This window comes from Zootermopsis nevadensis, unplaced genomic scaffold, assembly GCF_977971745.1.
Source record: "Zootermopsis nevadensis isolate Lab colony 2312 unplaced genomic scaffold, Znev_1.0 Znev_ptg000027l, whole genome shotgun sequence".
NCBI classification, from domain to species: domain Eukaryota; kingdom Metazoa; phylum Arthropoda; class Insecta; order Blattodea; family Termopsidae; genus Zootermopsis; species Zootermopsis nevadensis.
In genome coordinates, this window is record NW_028259159.1 from 2953865 (window position 1) to 2973088 (window position 19224).

General features: G+C 38.8%; 3 protein-coding genes across 3 annotated transcripts; all 3 read left to right on the top strand.

The window, feature by feature from the left end:
* The first annotated feature begins 2160 nt into the window (after positions 1-2160).
* Positions 2161-6409, top strand: LOC110829454 (uncharacterized). Its single transcript, XM_022063185.2, has 3 exons — positions 2161-2326; positions 3122-3277; positions 6088-6409. Exons 1-3 carry the CDS (start codon positions 2276-2278, stop codon positions 6223-6225), a joined length of 345 nt encoding a protein of 114 aa, XP_021918877.1. The 5' UTR covers positions 2161-2275; the 3' UTR covers positions 6226-6409.
* A 3544-nt stretch (positions 6410-9953) lies between these two features.
* Positions 9954-12683, top strand: LOC110829453 (uncharacterized). The gene is made up of 4 exons (XM_022063184.2): positions 9954-10109; positions 10547-10771; positions 11662-11832; positions 12461-12683. The coding sequence occupies exons 1-4, from the start codon at positions 10056-10058 to the stop codon at positions 12605-12607; spliced, it is 597 nt and encodes a 198-aa protein (XP_021918876.2). The 5' UTR covers positions 9954-10055; the 3' UTR covers positions 12608-12683.
* Positions 12684-14873: 2190 nt separating this feature from the next.
* LOC110829437 (uncharacterized) lies at positions 14874-18546 on the top strand. Its single transcript, XM_022063146.2, has 4 exons — positions 14874-15031; positions 16477-16701; positions 17456-17626; positions 18314-18546. The coding sequence occupies exons 1-4, from the start codon at positions 14975-14977 to the stop codon at positions 18458-18460; spliced, it is 600 nt and encodes a 199-aa protein (XP_021918838.2). The 5' UTR covers positions 14874-14974; the 3' UTR covers positions 18461-18546.
* Positions 18547-19224: the final 678 nt, after the last annotated feature.

The window sequence follows — 19224 nt, forward strand, 5'->3', positions numbered from 1 at the left end:
TCGCCAAACTAACCAAAACTGGAGAGTTCTGCTTGTAACCAAGAAATGATTCGACTAAAAGAAGTGTCTACCCGAGTTTCTTACTGCTCAGCACGATACCTTCTATTTGAATCACTGACTTCCAAGTTCCGGAACAATTGGACAGACCTTTTGGCGACCTTCCCGTTCATATAATTTTCAATACTCTTTTTTATAAGATACCACATGACATGGGCATAAATTGCGAACAGTGGTGAATGAGAAATTACTTTCGTCGACACATCGACATGTTCGTTTCCGCTTACATTTTGTAACACGTTTAAGCCATCTTGTCTAAAGTTAATTTAACATAAAGGTTATAAGTTGAATTCCATGCAGTTCTTAAGGGAATTTATTCAACTGTTTTATTTCAGAACGTCGTTGAATCGTATACAGTGACCGGAACGCACTTGAACACGAGCGAATTACGAAGGAATTTTTCCGCGAGTTCAGAAGAATTTGATACTGGAAGTAAGCCATCGAGAAAGAACGATAACACAGCTGAGAAGACAACGCAGAGGGAAATATATGACCTCTTGGTTGGAATTCTCAAGACGTTCCAGCAATCCACGAAAGTAAACGCAAACATGACGATGGAGAAACTTGCGAAGAATTCGGTCAAACCGTCGGATCATGGGTACAGTATCGATCAATGAAACAGTAACCATTTAGCTGAAGGATCTCGAACATTATGACGTGGCACAACTCTGTTAAAATATAAATATATTTACCTCTTATTCGAAGAGGTAAATTCCAAGAAACTGGTCAGAAAGACATCTGGGAAAAATGCTGTCATATGGCCAGACATTGTCAGCTACTTGTCGACAAGACTGAAATTCTTACATGAGACATGGCACTGTTCAGATGAATTCAATTCATAAGAAAAGTAAAGTTTTAAGAATTCCATATCCTGTGAATTTTTCTGTACGTAAACGACTAGTTAGCTTCCCAAGGAGAACTATACTCCAAAGTACTGGTTTTAGTATCACTTTGACATAACTTAGAAAACAACTTTTAAATTAATGGAAAAGAAGAAGATTAAAACTAGTTTCAATGCTGATAAAAGTATGGCTGGCATGATTAGATTGCTTGTGTTATTAAGGCGTCATTAAGAACTGCTAATAAAACAGCTGAAGCAATATCAGAACAAAATTATGACAGACTTACACGACTATTAGTGTCAGAATTTGTATCACGAGTCATATTGTGGTGTAAAAGGGAAGCTTGTTTTGGGTGCGTGGTATATTTATTTATAGTTTATTTAACGACGCTTTTTCAGTAGGTCAGACTATATAGCGTAGAATGAGAGGATGACAGCGAATAATAAATTGGAAAGGAGTGGAAGGAAACGGCCGTAGCCTAATTTTATGTACTATCCCGGAAAACCGTAGTATAAGTTGCCTAAAATTCCTAATGTAAGTTAACTGATGGTACGACACTTTAACTGCAACATAACAGAGCTCCGTTTGTGCTAAACTGGCTACTGCTTTAGTCCATTCCTTGCATAAACTTTGTTAGTTCACTGTGTCCAACTGCTTCTGCTGCTGAGTTTGTTGGGCACTTGTGTAATAAATTCAAGAGCTAAAATAGAAATTTGTATTTTTTTTCATTTATCAATTAAAATGTGTATTCGACATGGCTAAATAAAAACAAAGTTCACTCTCTTATTGTTCCTTGACCCAGACTTACCCTACTCGGTTTAGGCCTACAATACGTTTCGGGTGGCAGGTGTCAAACTTCTATGCACAGTTACGAACACGCAGTGAGACTATTTAATTTATTTTAGCTCTCCGGTGACAAGTGAAAGTACAGGACAGTGAAGAAAACTTTGAACACTCTTGAAACTTGTAGACCAGAATGTTATCACATTTCAACTGTTTTCAATATAATTCGTTTTATTATTATCCACCAATATCGAGTCTATGTCTTAAAAGCGATGGCTTACCAAAAGGCTTCTAAACTATAATTCTCTGTGTGTTTCTTATTTCTGCAATTTGAATAAATAACTGTGAACTCATGTCTAATTAGAGACTTAAGTCAATCATGCATTTACACAATATCCTTATCGCATATCATGGTGATCTGTCATGCACACCCTAATACACATAAAACGTTGGCAACATTAAAAAGCATTTATTTCAAGGATACGGATTAAAGTCCTTCTATCGAGCATTTGCGTGTATGCGTACTTCGGAATAAAACGATGATAACAGAGCAGTTGTAGAAGTTTCAGCGCAAGGAAAACAAGACTCACAACATGGCGAACAAGCCAATTGTTTTATTTCTTACAGCTCTTTGTATATTCCAGGTAAGTCTGAAATAATAAAAACTAGGATCTTTCAAAATGGGGGAAAAACACATCTATACGTATATGTTAAAAGATGAGTGATATATCTTTTCAGAAATTAAGTGGTTGTTTCCACGAAGTATAGTACATAAAACGAACATCTAATTGTAAGGTAGTGCCTGACAACCCGTACATTTTATCTCCGAAGCTGACGCTTAACAAATTCCGATTAAACTTAGCACGTTCATGCACAAATAGGAAACGAAACTGAATTCCTGTAGCCGCATCCCGTTCTTGCAGATGATGCATTACTTTAAATTAGTACGGCCTTAATTTCAGCTGTTTTGTCACTCTATGAGCAATTGCCACATATAAAAAATTCCTGTGTTCCGAAATTTTGTTACCAGTTTCACTGCTAAATTTTTCACGAACTTCATCAAACGATCTCGATGAAAAGTAATGTTCGAGCTGGAACACATGTTCTGCTCGTCAATAAACTATGTTCGTAACTGTGCAGTTTTCCTTGGGGGGGGGGGGGGGGGGGCAAACTGTCATCACCAGCTGCCTAGCAACAAGGGTGACCTAGACTCGAGTGTCACGAAGGAAACTGGAAGACTATTATACAGAGGTGGAACTGTTTATGATTGTGCTTTTGTACCGTATTACGCATTTGTTCTGGGTTAAAATTCAAAACTCTATAACAGACTTCATGCAGAACATCAAATTAATTAATTGGTATATTTATAAATTATACTTAGACTGTGAAACTAACTGGTGGATATCTGAGTCACGCTAGAAATTTCTACTTGCCAACAGGTGCTAAATGGCGGACTCTCTACACCTAGGATGTTCCGCAGAGCCGTCGACGGAGACAGCGGGGACAACAATCTTACCAATGCACAGGAAACAGCTAATAGGACACTGGAAGACTGGAGAAATAGCTTCGACGATCTATTCCGGGAGTCAAGTCAGGTACATTAGACTTCATTCATTCATTCATTCATTCCTGGCGCGATTATTGGACGTAACAATTAATAATGCCACTATACCAAGGGACTGGAAAAAAGCCATAGTGGTTCCTATTTACAAAGGAGGTGATCGATCATTGGTCACAAATTACAGACCGGTCAGTTTAACATCGGTGGTCTGCAAACAAATGGAACACGTTATAGCATCGTACCTGAGGAAAAACTGGGAGGAAAAGAATTGGTTATTCGAGGGTCAACATGGGTTCAGGCCGGGATATTCATGTGAAAGTCAAGTAATCACGGTTTGTCAGGACATTGCAGACACACTGGATAACGGAGGAAGGTTAGACGCGATTATAATCGATTTTTCGAAGGCCTTCGATTTAGTTCCTCACGATCGGCTGCTTATGAAAATCGCGGCATCGGGCGTGGACTCGAGGATAGTCGTATGGATAAGAGAATTTCTTTTAGGCCGAACGCAGAGAGTTAGAGTAGGAGGGCAATTATCAGAGGAAGTCAGAGTAACATCAGGAGTACCGCAAGGGAGTGTATTGGGTCCACTTCTATTCCTCGCGTACGTAAATGATATTTGGAGGAACATTGAATCGACTATTAGACTTTTTGCAGATGACTGTATAATATATAGGAAAATTATAAATAGTAAAGATATAGAAAAGATGCAGATGGATCTAAACAGTCTGGGGGAGTGGGCGGTTGAAAATGATATGAAAACTAACCCAAGTAAAAGTAAGGCAGTTAGTTTCACGAGAAGTCGGGTGAAGGAACCACTAAACTATTCGTTACGGGACCAAATAATTCCGGAAGTGAGCAGTTGTAAATACTTGGGAATTATCTTAAGCAGCGATTTAAGCTGGGCTGATCAAGTAAATTATACGGTGAAAAAAGCCTGGAAGGCACTTCATTTTACAATGCGTGTTCTCAAAAAGGGGAATAGTAACACTAAAAGTCTAGCCTACACATCACTAGTGCGTCCGATTCTGGAATATGGGGCGGCGTGCTGCGATCCTTACAGGGAGGGGCAGATAAATGCGTTAGAACGGGTGCAAAGGAAAGCATGTAAATTTGCATATCACAGGAGCGATTCGAACTGGGAAACCCTGGCACAGCGTAGAAAGATAGCACGAATATGTGCTCTCTTCAAGGCGTACACGGGAGATCGGGCATGGAAAGCTATAGGTGACAGATTGCAAAGGCCATACTACCTGAGCAGAGTCGATCATATTCGGAAAGTTAGGAGCAGAAAACAAAGAACAGATATCGGAAAATATTCCTTTGTAAATAGGACCATCCAACTCTGGAACCAGCTACCTGCTGAGGTTTTAGGGACTCTCTCCTGTAAACCAAGTACGTTTAGGAAGAAGGTTAGGAAAGTGATAAATGAGGTGAAGTAAAGGGAATAGATGGGTGGGTGCAGTGAAGGGGGGTAAATTGGGGTGAGGATGGGAAGGCTTCATAAGTGTAGTGAAGTGAAGAGAAGGTCCTGATGAAACGTGTGATTCATTACTGTTACTGTCTTATGTCTAGTTGGTATTAATTTTTAAGTTATGTACTTTAGGTTATACGGTTTTGTAATATTATGAGTTGTTTTATTTTGAGTGTGGTGTGTTGTTTTGTTGTGTCTTATTGTTCTTGTTGTGCCTTATGTTTTTTGTGTCTCATTGTTTTTGTTGTGTCATGTCTTTTTGTCTTACTGTATTGTTGTGTCTCATTGCTTTGTTGTGTCTTATTGTTCTTGTTGTGCCTTATGTTTTTTGTGTCTCATTGTTTTGTTGTGTCTTATGTCTTTTTGTCTTACTGTTTTGTTGTGTCTCATTGTTCTGTTGTTTCTTATTGTTATTGTTTGTGTTGTCTTATGTTTTTTTGTGTTATTGTTTTGTTCTGTTTCATTGTTCTGTTGTTATTATTTTTGTTGTCTTATGTTTTTTTGTGTCTTATTGTTTTGTTCTGTCTCATTGTTCTGTTGTTTCTTATTGTTTTTGTTGTCTTATGTTTTGTTGTGTCTTATTGTAGGACCACTGCCACCGGGTAAAAACCCATTTGCAGTCAAATAAATAATAATAAAAAAAAATAAGTGTGGATCAATTCTTTTAAAACATGAGTCAGTCGTGCATGTTAAGTAAAAGTAAAAGACGTTGTCGCTGGTTCTTGAACAAGCACCACATAATGCAGACGTCGGAGGAATAAAGGCAGCTGCACACATTATTAAGATTGGCAGGAGTGGCCAGCTTCACTTTTCGGGCGCTTTACCCCCGAGTACTCACTGAGCAGGAGGGGAGGAGGTTGGATGGTCCACAGAGCCGGTCTGGACGTGGTGACAAAGAGAAAAATTCTTGTCCCTGCCGGGAAATGAACACCAGTCGTCCAGACAGTATCCTAGTCATTGCACTGATTAAGAAATCCCGTTCAATGCGAATATTCGGTTAAAACGATTACTCTAGAAACATGTGAGTGAACTGGGATACATTACATTAAAATATTCACTAACTGAAATGTAACTCATGTCAGGTACTCTACTTTGTATCACCACTTTAAGGGCGGTGATAATCCACAAGATGCCCAAAATATTACGTCAGTCGATTCACAAAAACATGATGTAATTAACTAACTGTTTTATAACATCTAAATATTTCCATTTGTAAATTGCCATAATTATCATCCTCGTGAACTACGGACGATTAGGTCTCGTTTCCCGTTCCTAAACCATCATTTTCGTAACAAAAAATCGTTTAATTTCTATAGAAATACCAATAATGTGCATTTCTAGAAACTAAAAAGTAGATACGTCTGTTTCAGTTAGGAAACTCGATGCAGAATCTGAACTCAAGTCTGCAGGGATTGTCAGCGGCGTTGGACCAGTTGGGAATTATTCTACAAAACGCACTACAAAATGCCACCAGAACAAGTTCCACTACTACAGCCAAGCCCACGTAACAAACAAAAGAAGTGACAGCGACAGCTGTTTATTGTTTGTTTTTGGCAACAAAACGCGTGGCGATCAACCACTGAACATTTTCCCCTGGCTTCCTACGTTCCTACTTCAGTGATTTCCATAACGCTCTTAATTTGATTGTACTATCAATACCATTGCGGAGAGTAAAAATTATTTTTATTATTATTATAATTATTATTATTCCTCCTCCTGCTATTATTACATAGTTTCTTCCGGAAAGTAAAATATGATAACATTTATAAAACAACATTGGAACAGGAGCGTAAACGAAACATAAACACGCTATGTCCACTTTCATTTTGTTCATATCAAAGTAATCTGGAGAAGGTAAAACTTATTACGCTAGCAATAAATTAGATTTCATTGCAAAACGTTTTACGTGATATTAGAGATACAATAAATACTGACTCAGTGCAAAGTTTATAAACCAATCTATTATTATGCAACTGCATTGTATAAATAAAACATAATGTATAGCTGAGCTGTACTACATTTTAATTCAAGTAACACACGTTCATAATTTACAGCATCCAAAAACAAGTTACTCCAGACTGTAACATTAAATATTTCCAAATCCATCAAATACTATTAAATATTGCTAAGTGGAAAAAATATCCGTGGCCTATTTTAAGGTACTATAGGCCGACTGGCAATCGTGTAGATGGGCTGAGGAAGTCCATGAATATTGCAGTTGCTAATCGGGGTTTTAAAAAGATACCTGTCGGATGCTGAATTCTGTTAAGACAGCTGGTTCTGTATCCCTGTGTTCTGTTACACTTGCTACACCGCACAGAATCATTAACTGTACTGGTGACAAACCTAATTAACATTTGATGCGACACTACATACAGACAACAATAATCTTTTCTGTATTTCGTTAAAATATAAAATTGTATCCATATTTCTTAATATAACTCAATTTTGATAATTCATAGAATTAAATTTGAAATCCTGTAATTTGAGATTACAAAAGATAAACAGGGATTAGATTGACCAACAAATTTTCATGTAGACGACATTTTCTAAATTTAATCGAAATCTGCACAGTGGTTAGGGAGATTGATTATTCAAGTGGGCGGACAAAGCAAGAGACGAATTTTCTGAAACATAAGCTTTTTAAATAACATTATTTTCAAATATGCATCACTATAAAACACTCCAACGCCCCTTAATTAAACTACATTTGCTCCCACCTCAGAAGCTCATATTGCTCCTCGTGATCACAGGAAGTTTATGAAAGTAAAAAGGTGTACAGAACTCAATTTGGAGCGTGCATATTTCTGAAATACATTCTTGCACATTTTTCATGGCTCACTGGACTTGATGTGAATTTCTTGGTTATGAAAATCTTGTAGCAGAACAATTGAGAAAACTTACAAGTGAACGTGTTACATCACTATTAATGGCACTGCAGACAAAATTTTAGCGTAGAAAAATAACATGGCGCAAACACGGAAAAAAGTCATATATTCCAGAGAAAGTTGTAATTACTGTCCACAAAAAAGAAGGTACACTGGAAGACCGATACCTAGATGGAATGGCAATGAAAGGGTTAAATTCTATGTACAATCATGAACAAGGCAGACTTTCGGAGACATTAGGATATCTATTTAGATTTATGTTGGCGCGTTGGACTTGGAATTGTCCAAGGCCTGAAGATAAAATACTACAATTATAAATGCTGATCCTGACCTGCAGTGAACTCTCCTTATGTTGTAATGGCGGCTTATCTGGACACTTTGATCCTATGTCGTATGACGAATCTGAGATCAAGCTGTCATACAAGTCAAGACATAATCTAACTCTAACCATGGCGAAGGTGCTGCATTCGTCAACAGAGTGATCCTTAGCTGTTCAAAGTTTTCGTCTCATTTGTTGAACTAGAATGTTCATAACGGATAAAAAAAGGTATCCGACTTTATCCCGAGCAAATTCAATCCAGCTCAGATCTTCACAACCTAGTACACGAAGTTCCATTTTTAACTGCGTTCAGTTCCAAAGAAAAACAGGCTTATGGTATAACCACATGGTACATACGTAGTTGAAACAACGATATTACATAACCTGAGAATCAATCACTATCAAAGAACCAGAAGAGTACCTCCGCTTCGGTAACTCATGTTCTTCGGCATACCCAAATGAAGAGCTGACGACCTCCCCAACAATACATGATGTCGCCTTGAACAGACAGCAATGGAAGTTTTAACAGCTGCACGGATGATCAGTACCCAACACATGGCTATGGCTGGTGTAGTTAGAAATAAAGACGGCAAAGTGCAGCCGCATTACAGTAATTATCATGTAGGCTTCTGGTCTGTGACGCAGTGTGGGTTTATATAACTCTAGAGACCGAGCCCTACTATCAAACAAAATGTTAAAATGTGTTTTAGGGATATAAATGGAAATAAAGGCTACTGGAGGTGTCAGATCTGCATGATGATAGTAAAATACGTCTTCATTCTAGTCAGGGAATTTCTTAAATATCGATATTTCTGTGGACTGCTCAGGAAATGTCAGGCACACACAGCAAGTCAGTGGGCGGTGTTACACATAACTAGTTCTAAGCGAACTTTGCCCTCCAAAGAAACCATACACCACAATTCGATGGACTTCAAAGTCAAATAGTAGCTAGAAAATATACTAATTCTAACATGTATCAATCATAAATGTAATAACAGGACGCACGGCTAGTACTTTAAAACAGCTTGCGATGTACCGATACATTCTGTATGTTCTCCAAACTTCATAAAAGTGACGACAAAATGACACACAGGGGACTTACACAGTTACAAGATGAAAAGAAGATGACGGCTGCCATGTTGTTATACTGATACTGAAATTAAATATAGAAAAATGTTCACGCCTCTAATGATATGAAGTCCACAACAAATTTAATTAAAATCTGTCCAGTGGTTCAGAAGTTTTTACTACGGGGCAGACACATGGATGAAGACACAAATTTTCCCTCATAAAATAATTAATGCAGGTATAAGCTAAAAATCATTCAGGTATGTATGCATTCAGACAGCAAGCAAACTGTGGAAGTATTTATGTGCTTCGAGTAAAGAACTTACATAATATCTACTATTACAGAACATACATTAAATGATTTCAACGGGTGCAAAGGCATTTCTAAGGAATAAATTGCCCAAAATTAAAACCTGAGTTCGATGTAAGAACCTGGACACATAAGTAGTGATAAGCTTTTGGTGTATATTACACGGAAGGTAGGCACTAATTCACACGTCTTCTCCTAAACGCTGGTACCCATTTACAAGACCACAAGGCATCACAGCCCAAATTAAGCTTGTTGATTGATTCATGACACATATTTATTATGCGCAAATTTTCGATACACAGCTTTGCCTTCATGAAGCTTGGTTCTGCATCAAAGAAGACTTTTTAGACAATCTCATACATTTTTATTTCAGCCCATTTTTATTATAGGCTAAAATCCTAAAAACGCAGACGACTTATAATACGTAAATAGTAATTCATTAATTATTATTACAATGGTTCCGGATGTGTGAGAAGTATCTCAACAGGCTGTTTAATCTTCGTGAAACTATAAACTGTTGTCGTCTCGTGAGCACCACCGCAACCTTATAACACCCCATCCAAGTGAACATATTCCAGACTGTGAAGATTCGAGACCCTAGCCAAGGTAGAGGTCATACGCCATGCAGCTGGCAGGGCCTTTAGTCCAAAGGTGGCCAACATCAGAAAGACGGATTGCTTCTTTGTCAATATCGGCGGAAGATATAAATGAAGCAGCCTGTTCTCCGACCTCAGTGTCCAGCAGCATCGCAACATGGCAATCGGCAGAGCAATTCTCGCGGCTAGTGCAGTTCTTTGCTTCTCACAGGTCAGTAAAATCAACTAGGTCATTTATCATTAAAGCCAAAGTGACAATTATAACTTTTCTAAATTATGGTCTAAATGTTTCCTTTCATGTAATTCCTCACGCGGAATTCCACAATTTTAAATCCGATTTTAAAATTCTGACTGGGAGTGTGAAGAGTTAAAAGTGATCCTACGAGTAACAGTAAAAACATATGATACTATGTACCGTATAAACGAAATAATATAGGCTAAATGGCGAAAATGTGTAGAAATAGTGGCAGTCAGAAGTCCAGTGGCACTATAGCATAAATACCGCGTATTTTTAAATTAGAACCTTTTAAAACTTTATTTTTTCGCTTGCATGAAAAACATTATCCCCACTTTTACTTGCAGCTTTTCGTTGTGTCTACGCATTCGATCCGATAATGACATAGAGTGGCATGCATATCCTTTGAACAGGTCCTGGAGGCCGGTGGGGTGAGACGCTCAACGGACACGAGTTCCGCCGTCAACCAGCTGCAGGAAGCGGTAACCAAGGCACAACAAGCTGTCAGCAGCGTGGCCACCGAAGTGTCACAAGCTCTGGGGCTGCCTGAGCCCGAGACCGTGGCCAACACTCTGCATAATCAGTCCCTGAGCTTTGCACGCACAGTGGGACAGTTTGTCGGACAGATCCAGAACGAGGTGAGTGAGCTCTGTGTCATCTTCAGAGGATGGGTTGCTTGAAGTCGACTGAGGTATGAGGATTAACGCATAAGGAACGAGATGAGAATCAGTCATGGTGAGTCCCTACGAACGCATTGGCCTAAACTGACAGCTTATTTAAAGGCTGTTTCATAGAATATGCTACCATATATCTTGTAATTAGCTGGAAAGATAAGCATGAATGCCATTTTGAAAGGGATACAAAGGAAAACGATCGTGGAATATTTGAAGGAAATATCAAATCATCCACTTTCAAAGACAGGGGAAATAATGTCATACGACAATCTGACCAAGATTCGAACCGAGTACATTCAAAGTATAAGTATAAGCGTCATTCATCGTCTGAGGAATGTGGGGAAATCAACACAAAGTTAGTAAGAATGTCCAAGATCGAACCGATACCTTCCGAGAACAAATCAGGCCTCTTACAGCCGAATTAACATCTTGTGATCAGTGTTTTGGAGGGACCGTATCACGGATGTAATATATATATATATATAAGGAACACATCGAATTGACTACGGGCTGAAAGATAAGCATCCTTCAGGAATGGTACTGGAATAAATCGATTGTACACAAATAATGTCTCTAAATTTATAGTCGAATTTTGTGAGATGAGCTAACTTCTTAAAAGTCCAAATAACAGAAATAAATACAAGGCAACTGAGACAAAAGCTGACAAGATCCTTTTAGCAGATACGTCATCTCACATGACATGCAAAGCAAGGAAGGGTTTTGGGAAGGAAATATTAGCAATATTCAAAACATTCAGTTCAAATTCGATTATCTTAAGCGTTGAAAGACGTAATAATAAAAAAGACTGTTAATTCTATAAATCGATCACAAATCAGAAATGCCTCTCGTTACAGATCACCGCACATCAGGGTGAATTCTCCAGCCTGCTACAGTCTGTTGCTACGAAGTGGAATGAGACCGCCACAAGCCTGCAGACCTACACTCCTGAAGTGAGAAAAACTGCTCAGGAAGTACAGACGTCTTTCAGCTCTGGGCTCCAGTCCTTTTTCGATGAAGTCCAAAAGGTGAAATGCGACACATTCGAAAATTTATCATAAAGTACAAAGAAGATCAATCGATAGCGGTCTGCTGGATTATAACGCCTTTGTGGACTTGTAGGCAGATACTATCAGTTTGGAGGAACATAATGCTTCCATCTTCAGGGCTTAGTTTAGCATGGTAGGAAGTACGTGGATTAAAATATGTTAAGGGAAGGACCAGACCAGAGAGAATTGTTAACCAGAACCAAGGGGGAGGAAGAAATATTGACTAGGCAAAAGGCTGGATCACCGAGGTTTTATACCTGGTGGGGCAGGATTCTTCTCTTCGCCACAATGTCCAGACAGGCTCTAAAACCCGCCTACCTCTCTATCTAATGGATACCGGGGTTCTGTACTCGGGGGTTAACGTAGTCGGGACTTTAAGCTAAATACTCGCACCCATCTAGTGCCATGGTTAAGAATTCGTGGAACTATACTACTCTCCCACACGTCTTCACGACATGGTGCTTAGTTAAGTGCCAAGGACAACTTCGCCGTTGTAAATGAAGTCTGACAGGTTATCAGAGTACGGAACGATACATTTCTGTTTCAGTTGTGAATGCCATCACTTTAAGATAATATTAAAGTATAAAACGACATATTTGCGTTACAGATCGTGAATGCCATCGGCCCCAACGCACAGTCAGCCAGCGAGAATCTGAAGCAGATCACTCGCACAGCTCTGGACAGGGTGCAGGAAACAGCCAACGAATTCAAGAGCAGCCTGCATGCTGTCACCCAAAACCAGCCCGCTCAATAACTAGCCTGCCACATGCGTGATTTCCTCGTGTCATTTGTAACCCTCAAAATGCAATAAAATTATTTCTCAATTCTTATGATCACTGACTTAAGTAACGCATGAGACTGATCGAATCTGTTAGCTAGCTTCCAATAAGAGGAAACTACGTCCCAATGCAAATTAAATCCAACCCGAAGCGATATAAAGGTATTGTTAATAACTACCAAAAAGGGCCCGTTCATTTCAGCAGGGACAATTTTTTTTGTACATTCATTCCTTGACCCACACCTTCGTTTACTTCATGCCCTTCGTGCTTCCAATTCTTTATCTCATTTCTCCCTTTACCAGGCCTTTCAATTAAAAAATATATTAGCAGTTATGTCATCCAAATATTTACGTCACCCATATTTAAATTACTTCTAGAATATGCCAAATAGCAGCAGAACGTAAAATAAAGTTGTATGTAATCTGGCGTAATTACTGAGAACTTCGCCAGACAAACAACACACGCACAAAATAGTAAACAGTGTCTTATAATACAGACTACAGACGTTAAGTGGGGCACACTCTAGTTTTTGGATTACTAGCGCCTCGAGATCACCAAATTGACTACAAGGCATCACGCCCGCTTTAATAATAACATACTACGTGACGTATCTTGGTATAGCCATAGTGTTATGTTTAATCAGAGCAGATTATTGATAGCTATTTAAGCATTTCAGTACATACTATTTTTCTGTGGGGCTCTACGGCCCGCGGTCACTTCTAAATATATACACAGAGCCCCAAAAAAGAAAATAATTTCCCATTACTAATATAATATGCTGCTACGATTATCGTGAACTGTGAATCTGGATACATTCTGAAGGATGTGATCGTGACTTACTTGGAAGTAATCCCACTGTCCTAGAAATTAACAGGGAGGGAGAGTGTGACGGACTGAAGTAACAGACGAAAACCACGAGTCAGATCAGGCTATTCGTTGGTAGCGATTCGAAGCATAAATCCGTAAAACGCAATGTAAATGTGATGAAACTAAGGTAAACTTTGCTCGGGGATCAGTTAAAACACATAGGTTACACAAAATTTCGTGCCAGCGGTTTCAGCGAATTCTGGGGCAGTACCTTAAAATAGGCCACTATTTCTTCCTGCCACACAGTTTCCTATTCATCATTCCATTACTCGAGACTATACATCATAAGCAGTTGAAAAAAATAACCAGAACCCCTAAAGCTGTGAATAAAATCCCTTAGTCATCAATATAGAGCCGGCGTTCTGTTTGCCCCTGAATTATGTACAGATGACCAAATGACCTTTGTCCTTATTATCACCATGAGAGTCAATCATTTAGTAAACACATGTTCATTCCGTTATCATGCAGTAACCCGCAATGTCACGGATGAGACTAAGCAACACACAGGATGAGCACATCTCGCACACAACGGACACGCCAAAAAGAAATACTCCGTTGAAAAACACACATTTTCCAACGCATTCTTTGAAACTTTTCATTAGTGCAGATATACAAGAAATATTGAAAACAAGCTTACCGTTTAAAAGCATATTACACTACATAGCATATTCCTAAAATTTACCTTGTATTTTGTTAAATATACAAAACAGTGAACAATACACGAAAAATAAATGCGAATAATTATTTGCCGAATTTTTCCTAATTTATACAACACTCCCACTTCTCTCGCCTCGTCCTGTGTCCCAGTCTACAGATAATCCTGCCGATCTATCGACCTCAAACAATTAAGCCAACAGCTTTCAAAGACATCATCATAATTAAAGAAAACACAACATAATTCTATTAAAAGGATCAGATGATTAATGTTTAAGGAAATCTGCACTGTGGGCAAAATACTGACTTAGTGACCGTTAATTAATGCACTTTAATTATTCAATATTAGACCAATTAAAGATATTGATAAAAGATTTCATAACAGACAAGTACGTCCACATGGACGTCGCTAGCAGAACTTCCCACTCGTGATTACTCAAGTTAACTTTAACTACACCTACGTATCACAGCCAGCTTTTAATACAATATATGAAGCAAATTTCGACTGTGCCCAATATATGGGCAATGTCTTACCAAAAGAGTCGTACAGTACGTGTATAACATAAATTATCGTCTTGTACTCCACATCATGACCCCTCAAACAACTATCGCTAGTTTTATTCCAAACCGAATTGGAAAACCGAAAGAAGGTGGGAGTCATACATCATTCACTTGGTCAGGGTCTTGAGTCCAAAGGTGGCCAGGGCTCGGGGATTATTAAGTCTCTTGATAAACGCCAGCACATCGTATAAATAAGGGACTGCGTCTGTCGTCAGACCTCAGTGTCCGTAACAACAGCAGCAGAGCACCGCGTTTCAAAAATGGCAGTCAGTAGGGCATTGTTCGTGACTGTTGCAACACTCCTTTGTTTCACACAGGTTAGTAAAGCCGTCTTCATAGTTCTTTGATCTCTTGTGAACAAATTACTTATCTGAAGTACATATCATCAAAGAATCAAAGAAAGCTAAGTGTGATGAGCAATATTCGCTAAGCACGAAATTTTGAGGATATCACGCGAAGAAGACTTCGTAAAAGCAACAAAAAAGATAATACAATAAGCGTTGTCAGCAGAAATTTCAAAATTCCTCATTTTTCTTATCACCCTATATTTTACAGTTTACAGTTTAAAATGCGGAATTTTCCATTCTCACATAGACGTCGTTTACAAAATGTGTAATGGTAAATATTCGAACAAAATTTAAATAAGTTCATTCCTTTGAGGCCATTTATGAATCGAAAATGCTGTCATTAAGAACACCATAATAATTTCTTCTATTTACTTTTGATTTCATATTGCCGATTTTATTAAAATATTCTGAATCTCCAACTGCCTGCATTTCACCAGCAGGAAGTTTAGTTGCACGTAATGTTCGAAATTTCCTAATACAACAAAATTTCCGTTTTCAAATACATTCTGTATGATCTGAGGTAACCACGACGGTGCAAATGTAGACTGCGGTCTTCTAAGTTATGACACCCCGCCGACTCGAAGGTGGTTACAGTACCAAAGGAACCTACTGCTTCTATCTTCAGATACTGTTTTGTTTGAAGATGTTTTGATATTTAATTGTAACACATTTCCGTGCATATTTTCTCAAAATTATATCAAATCCTTTTTAATGTTTACAATCAGACATACATATCCAATGCCAGGTGACCACTCAACTGAAATTTCGCCAACAGATGGATTAAATGTTGTAAGCATCTACAAAAATACACGAGTATATTTTCATTATCCGTACTTATATTGTACTACTTGAAATAAATATGGCATAATTTTATTAACGTGTATTATATGTGAGACAAAATATTTACAAAAGAATCACATCAAATAAGCTTAAATATGAACACTAGCAGTTCAAATATCACGTTTCATGCTATCCCGTGTCTATGATTGTACTTCTGTGGCCCAGGTCATCTACGAAAAATAAACAGACGAATGAAGCAGATAAGTTTTCTGCGTGGTTTATTAAAGGAGGGCTTTATTCTGTCAATATCGACGCAATTTCTTCTTAACGAACAATGCGATGTAACATCACGGTCCTTAGCACAAATAGGCATATTAAAATATATAATATTAGAAACCATCAATGCAACTGATAAGGGCATGTTTTATGAACGTCCACTTATCAAATTCCTCGGAAGCTGTTTGACTACCACCCTGAAGAAAGACTAGCGAGAGGTCGACCGCCGATGAGATGAGAGAATCGGTTCGACTAACCTGCAGATTGAAATAGCTCAACAGGCCTAAAACTTGCAGCTGATGATGATGGCGATGTTGGAAATCAAATCCAGTAATTTATCTTAGTGCATTATGGAACAGGTCCTGGAGGCCGGTAGGGTGAGACGCTCAACGGACACGAGTTCCGCCGTCAACCAGCTGCAGGAAGCTGTAACCAAGGCACAACAAGCTGTCAGCAGCGTGGCCACCGAAGTGTCACAAGCTCTGGGGCTGCCTGAGCCCGAGACCGTGGCCAACACTCTGCATAATCAGTCCCTGAGCTTTGCACGCACAGTGGGAGAGTTTGTCGGACAGATCCAGAACGAGGTAAGCTGCTTGAGGACATCTGCATCATCTCAAAGGTTCAATTTTTGATACACTGCAGAACCTCCCACATACAAATCAAACACGTTGCTTCCTGTCTTTCAGCGCATTTTTTTTATTTTCAAATACGGATGCATTATTGGTCTGTTTCAAAATTGTTTTCTTTCTGAAATTCCAAGTACCTAAGTATTTATATTCCGTAACATTCATATGACAATTTTTTTCTTGATTATATCATGCACTTTTGTTGTAAGATTATAATGGGGCCATAATTTGGAAAACAAAAACGATAAATTGTGGATTAACATTTGTCTTTTATTTGTTTGGCCTCAGTTCTTTCTAGTTATTACTAACAAAATGATTACTTTTCTTAAACAATTATTTTGCGTGGCAAATACTTTAGTACATTGGATTTGCACATTTTGTAACATCTTTATTAGCTTTTCTGATTGCTTATTTTAATATATTTCCGATTTAAAAATAGTTTATTACGAACCGTCTCATTCCAAACTCTTATCTACAATTCGCGTTAATTTTTAAAACTGATTCTATATTACATAAATTAGGAAGATAACACAGCGCAAAAAATAACCAAAAAATGTGTCAACAAATCGGAAACACACACGTAACTAAGATGTAAACGCCCGACATGTGATCGACAGAAATTTTCGGAGTCCCAGTTAAGGCTCGGTCGACCTACACACCGCCATATTTCAGTATTCTTTGTGATATGGGGCTGATCAAACTCCGTTTGCAGGCTTCAACCCAACAGGGTGCAATCTCCAGTCTCCTGCAGTCGGTTGCAGCCAAATGGAACGAGACCGCTACAAACCTGCAGACCGAGAATCCCGAAGTGACAAGAACCGCTCAGGACCTGCAAACTTCATTCAGTTCCGGACTCCAATCCTTTTTTGAGGAAGCCCAAAAGGTGAGCCACGACTTAGTATGGAGCACATATCGAAGAGTTTAACGTATATTCAAATGGAAACACAAACAAGGTCTGGAAATAACAGGTATGCAATGTAACAAATTGGCGTTTTCGAGAGAATAGTAAATGCATTTGGTGCAACGAAAACGATGATAGATCAAGAAACTCAAAATCTAATCCCTGTCCTTAGATTTTCAATGCTGGAGTTTTGACCCTTTAAAGCCCAGTGGCAAATCTAGGCCCATGCACTATCTGCTTTAACAACTCTGCATTTTGAACGCAGTTTTCCAGCATTAACCAAGTGATCTTTGCAATGGAGACGTGTTTTCTTTGAGGTGCGGACTGAATTTTTCAATTTTATTTAGACAGACCTTGGCTTCAAATGGTTAATGTATAATTTTCACCTTCGGGGATAAGTCGTGTCGTTTGTTGAAGGTTTTCCAAATGTTTCGATAAACATTGCTGTTGCAATCTTCAGGTCAACGTCTGTGAGGGAGGAGGATAGAAGGCAGTTATAAAAACCTGAAAATGGACGTAGAGTGGGAGGTGACTGACCTGGAATGGTACCTGCGGTGGAAACCTCAAATCTCAGATTGGCCAATATTTTACAATTAGAAACCCAAAACAAACTAAGTCCGAAGAGAAGATATAATAATTAAGTCGCTAATTAAGCTTTCCTGTGCACAGATTGTAAATGCAATCACGCCCGACGCACAGGCGGCCGGCCAGAACTTGCAAGAGATCACCCGCACGGCTTTGGACAAGGTTCAGCAGACAGCGAACGAATTCCAGACGAGCCTACGAGCAGCCTCTCAGAGCCAACCTGCCCACTAACATTGTACAGCCAAGTACAGCTATTTCGTGTCTTGTCACTTGTAAACGTCAGGATGGAGTAAACAAAAAATTCTTTTAAGAAACAATTTCTTTCGCCATCTATTCAATCCCGTTCCTCCTATCATCTTAGCCGCTACAGCTCGATTCGTGCCCTCGTATCTCGCACTCTGCAGAGGTTAAGGCAAGCGATACGACTCTCTGGGCGGAAAAGCAGAACATCGTATCGTAAAGCACCCAATATCATAAAGCAATAAAGAAATACGTAGCCATAGTCTGAGTTGGATTTCAATCCCCAACACCAGTCTTCTGCGGATACAAGACCTGGATCGACATTACACAACTCGTGTTAATTAAAGTACAATTTCATTGATTACAATCTATCAACTTCAGATGTTACGTTGTATCGAATGAGATGTAAGGATGGTGATGAATGTTGACCTTGTAAAGACCTGAAAGGAAGAAGTACTTCGGAATACTAGAATTCAAAAGGGGAACGGTGTGTATTAAAACGATCCGTACAGATCCCTGCTTTATACTCGAGAGATCTCGGCTTAAAAACTCGTCATAGAGATTTAATACTGATTCGAATTTGCTAGATTCACTAATTTCGTCCAGAATGTCTTACAATAGGCCACATTCGCTTCATTTCAAATTCGTCATTCACAATCTTGCCATTAGACGCTACTTGGCCTACGCATGTCCCGCAAACTTAATGAAGTATAACACACATTGTAGCTTTTTATATTCGTATTTCTGAATACCTC

What these genes read in the sequence shown, in the direction of transcription:
- LOC110829454 (XM_022063185.2), top strand. Translation starts at nt 2,276, where the DNA reads ATGGCGAACAAGCCAATTGTTTTATTTCTTACAGCTCTTTGTATATTC. An exon ending in CAGCTCTTTGTATATTCCAG is followed by an intron (nt 2,327 to 3,121) that starts GTAAGTCTGAAA and finishes ACTTGCCAACAG; the next exon opens with GTGCTAAATGGCGGACTCTC. An exon ending in TATTCCGGGAGTCAAGTCAG is followed by an intron (nt 3,278 to 6,087) that starts GTACATTAGACT and finishes CGTCTGTTTCAG; the next exon opens with TTAGGAAACTCGATGCAGAA.
- LOC110829453 (XM_022063184.2), top strand. Translation starts at nt 10,056, where the DNA reads ATGGCAATCGGCAGAGCAATTCTCGCGGCTAGTGCAGTTCTTTGCTTC. An exon ending in CAGTTCTTTGCTTCTCACAG is followed by an intron (nt 10,110 to 10,546) that starts GTCAGTAAAATC and finishes TCCTTTGAACAG; the next exon opens with GTCCTGGAGGCCGGTGGGGT. An exon ending in TCGGACAGATCCAGAACGAG is followed by an intron (nt 10,772 to 11,661) that starts GTGAGTGAGCTC and finishes CTCTCGTTACAG; the next exon opens with ATCACCGCACATCAGGGTGA.
- LOC110829437 (XM_022063146.2), top strand. Translation starts at nt 14,975, where the DNA reads ATGGCAGTCAGTAGGGCATTGTTCGTGACTGTTGCAACACTCCTTTGT. An exon ending in CACTCCTTTGTTTCACACAG is followed by an intron (nt 15,032 to 16,476) that starts GTTAGTAAAGCC and finishes ATTATGGAACAG; the next exon opens with GTCCTGGAGGCCGGTAGGGT. An exon ending in TTTTTGAGGAAGCCCAAAAG is followed by an intron (nt 17,627 to 18,313) that starts GTGAGCCACGAC and finishes TCCTGTGCACAG; the next exon opens with ATTGTAAATGCAATCACGCC.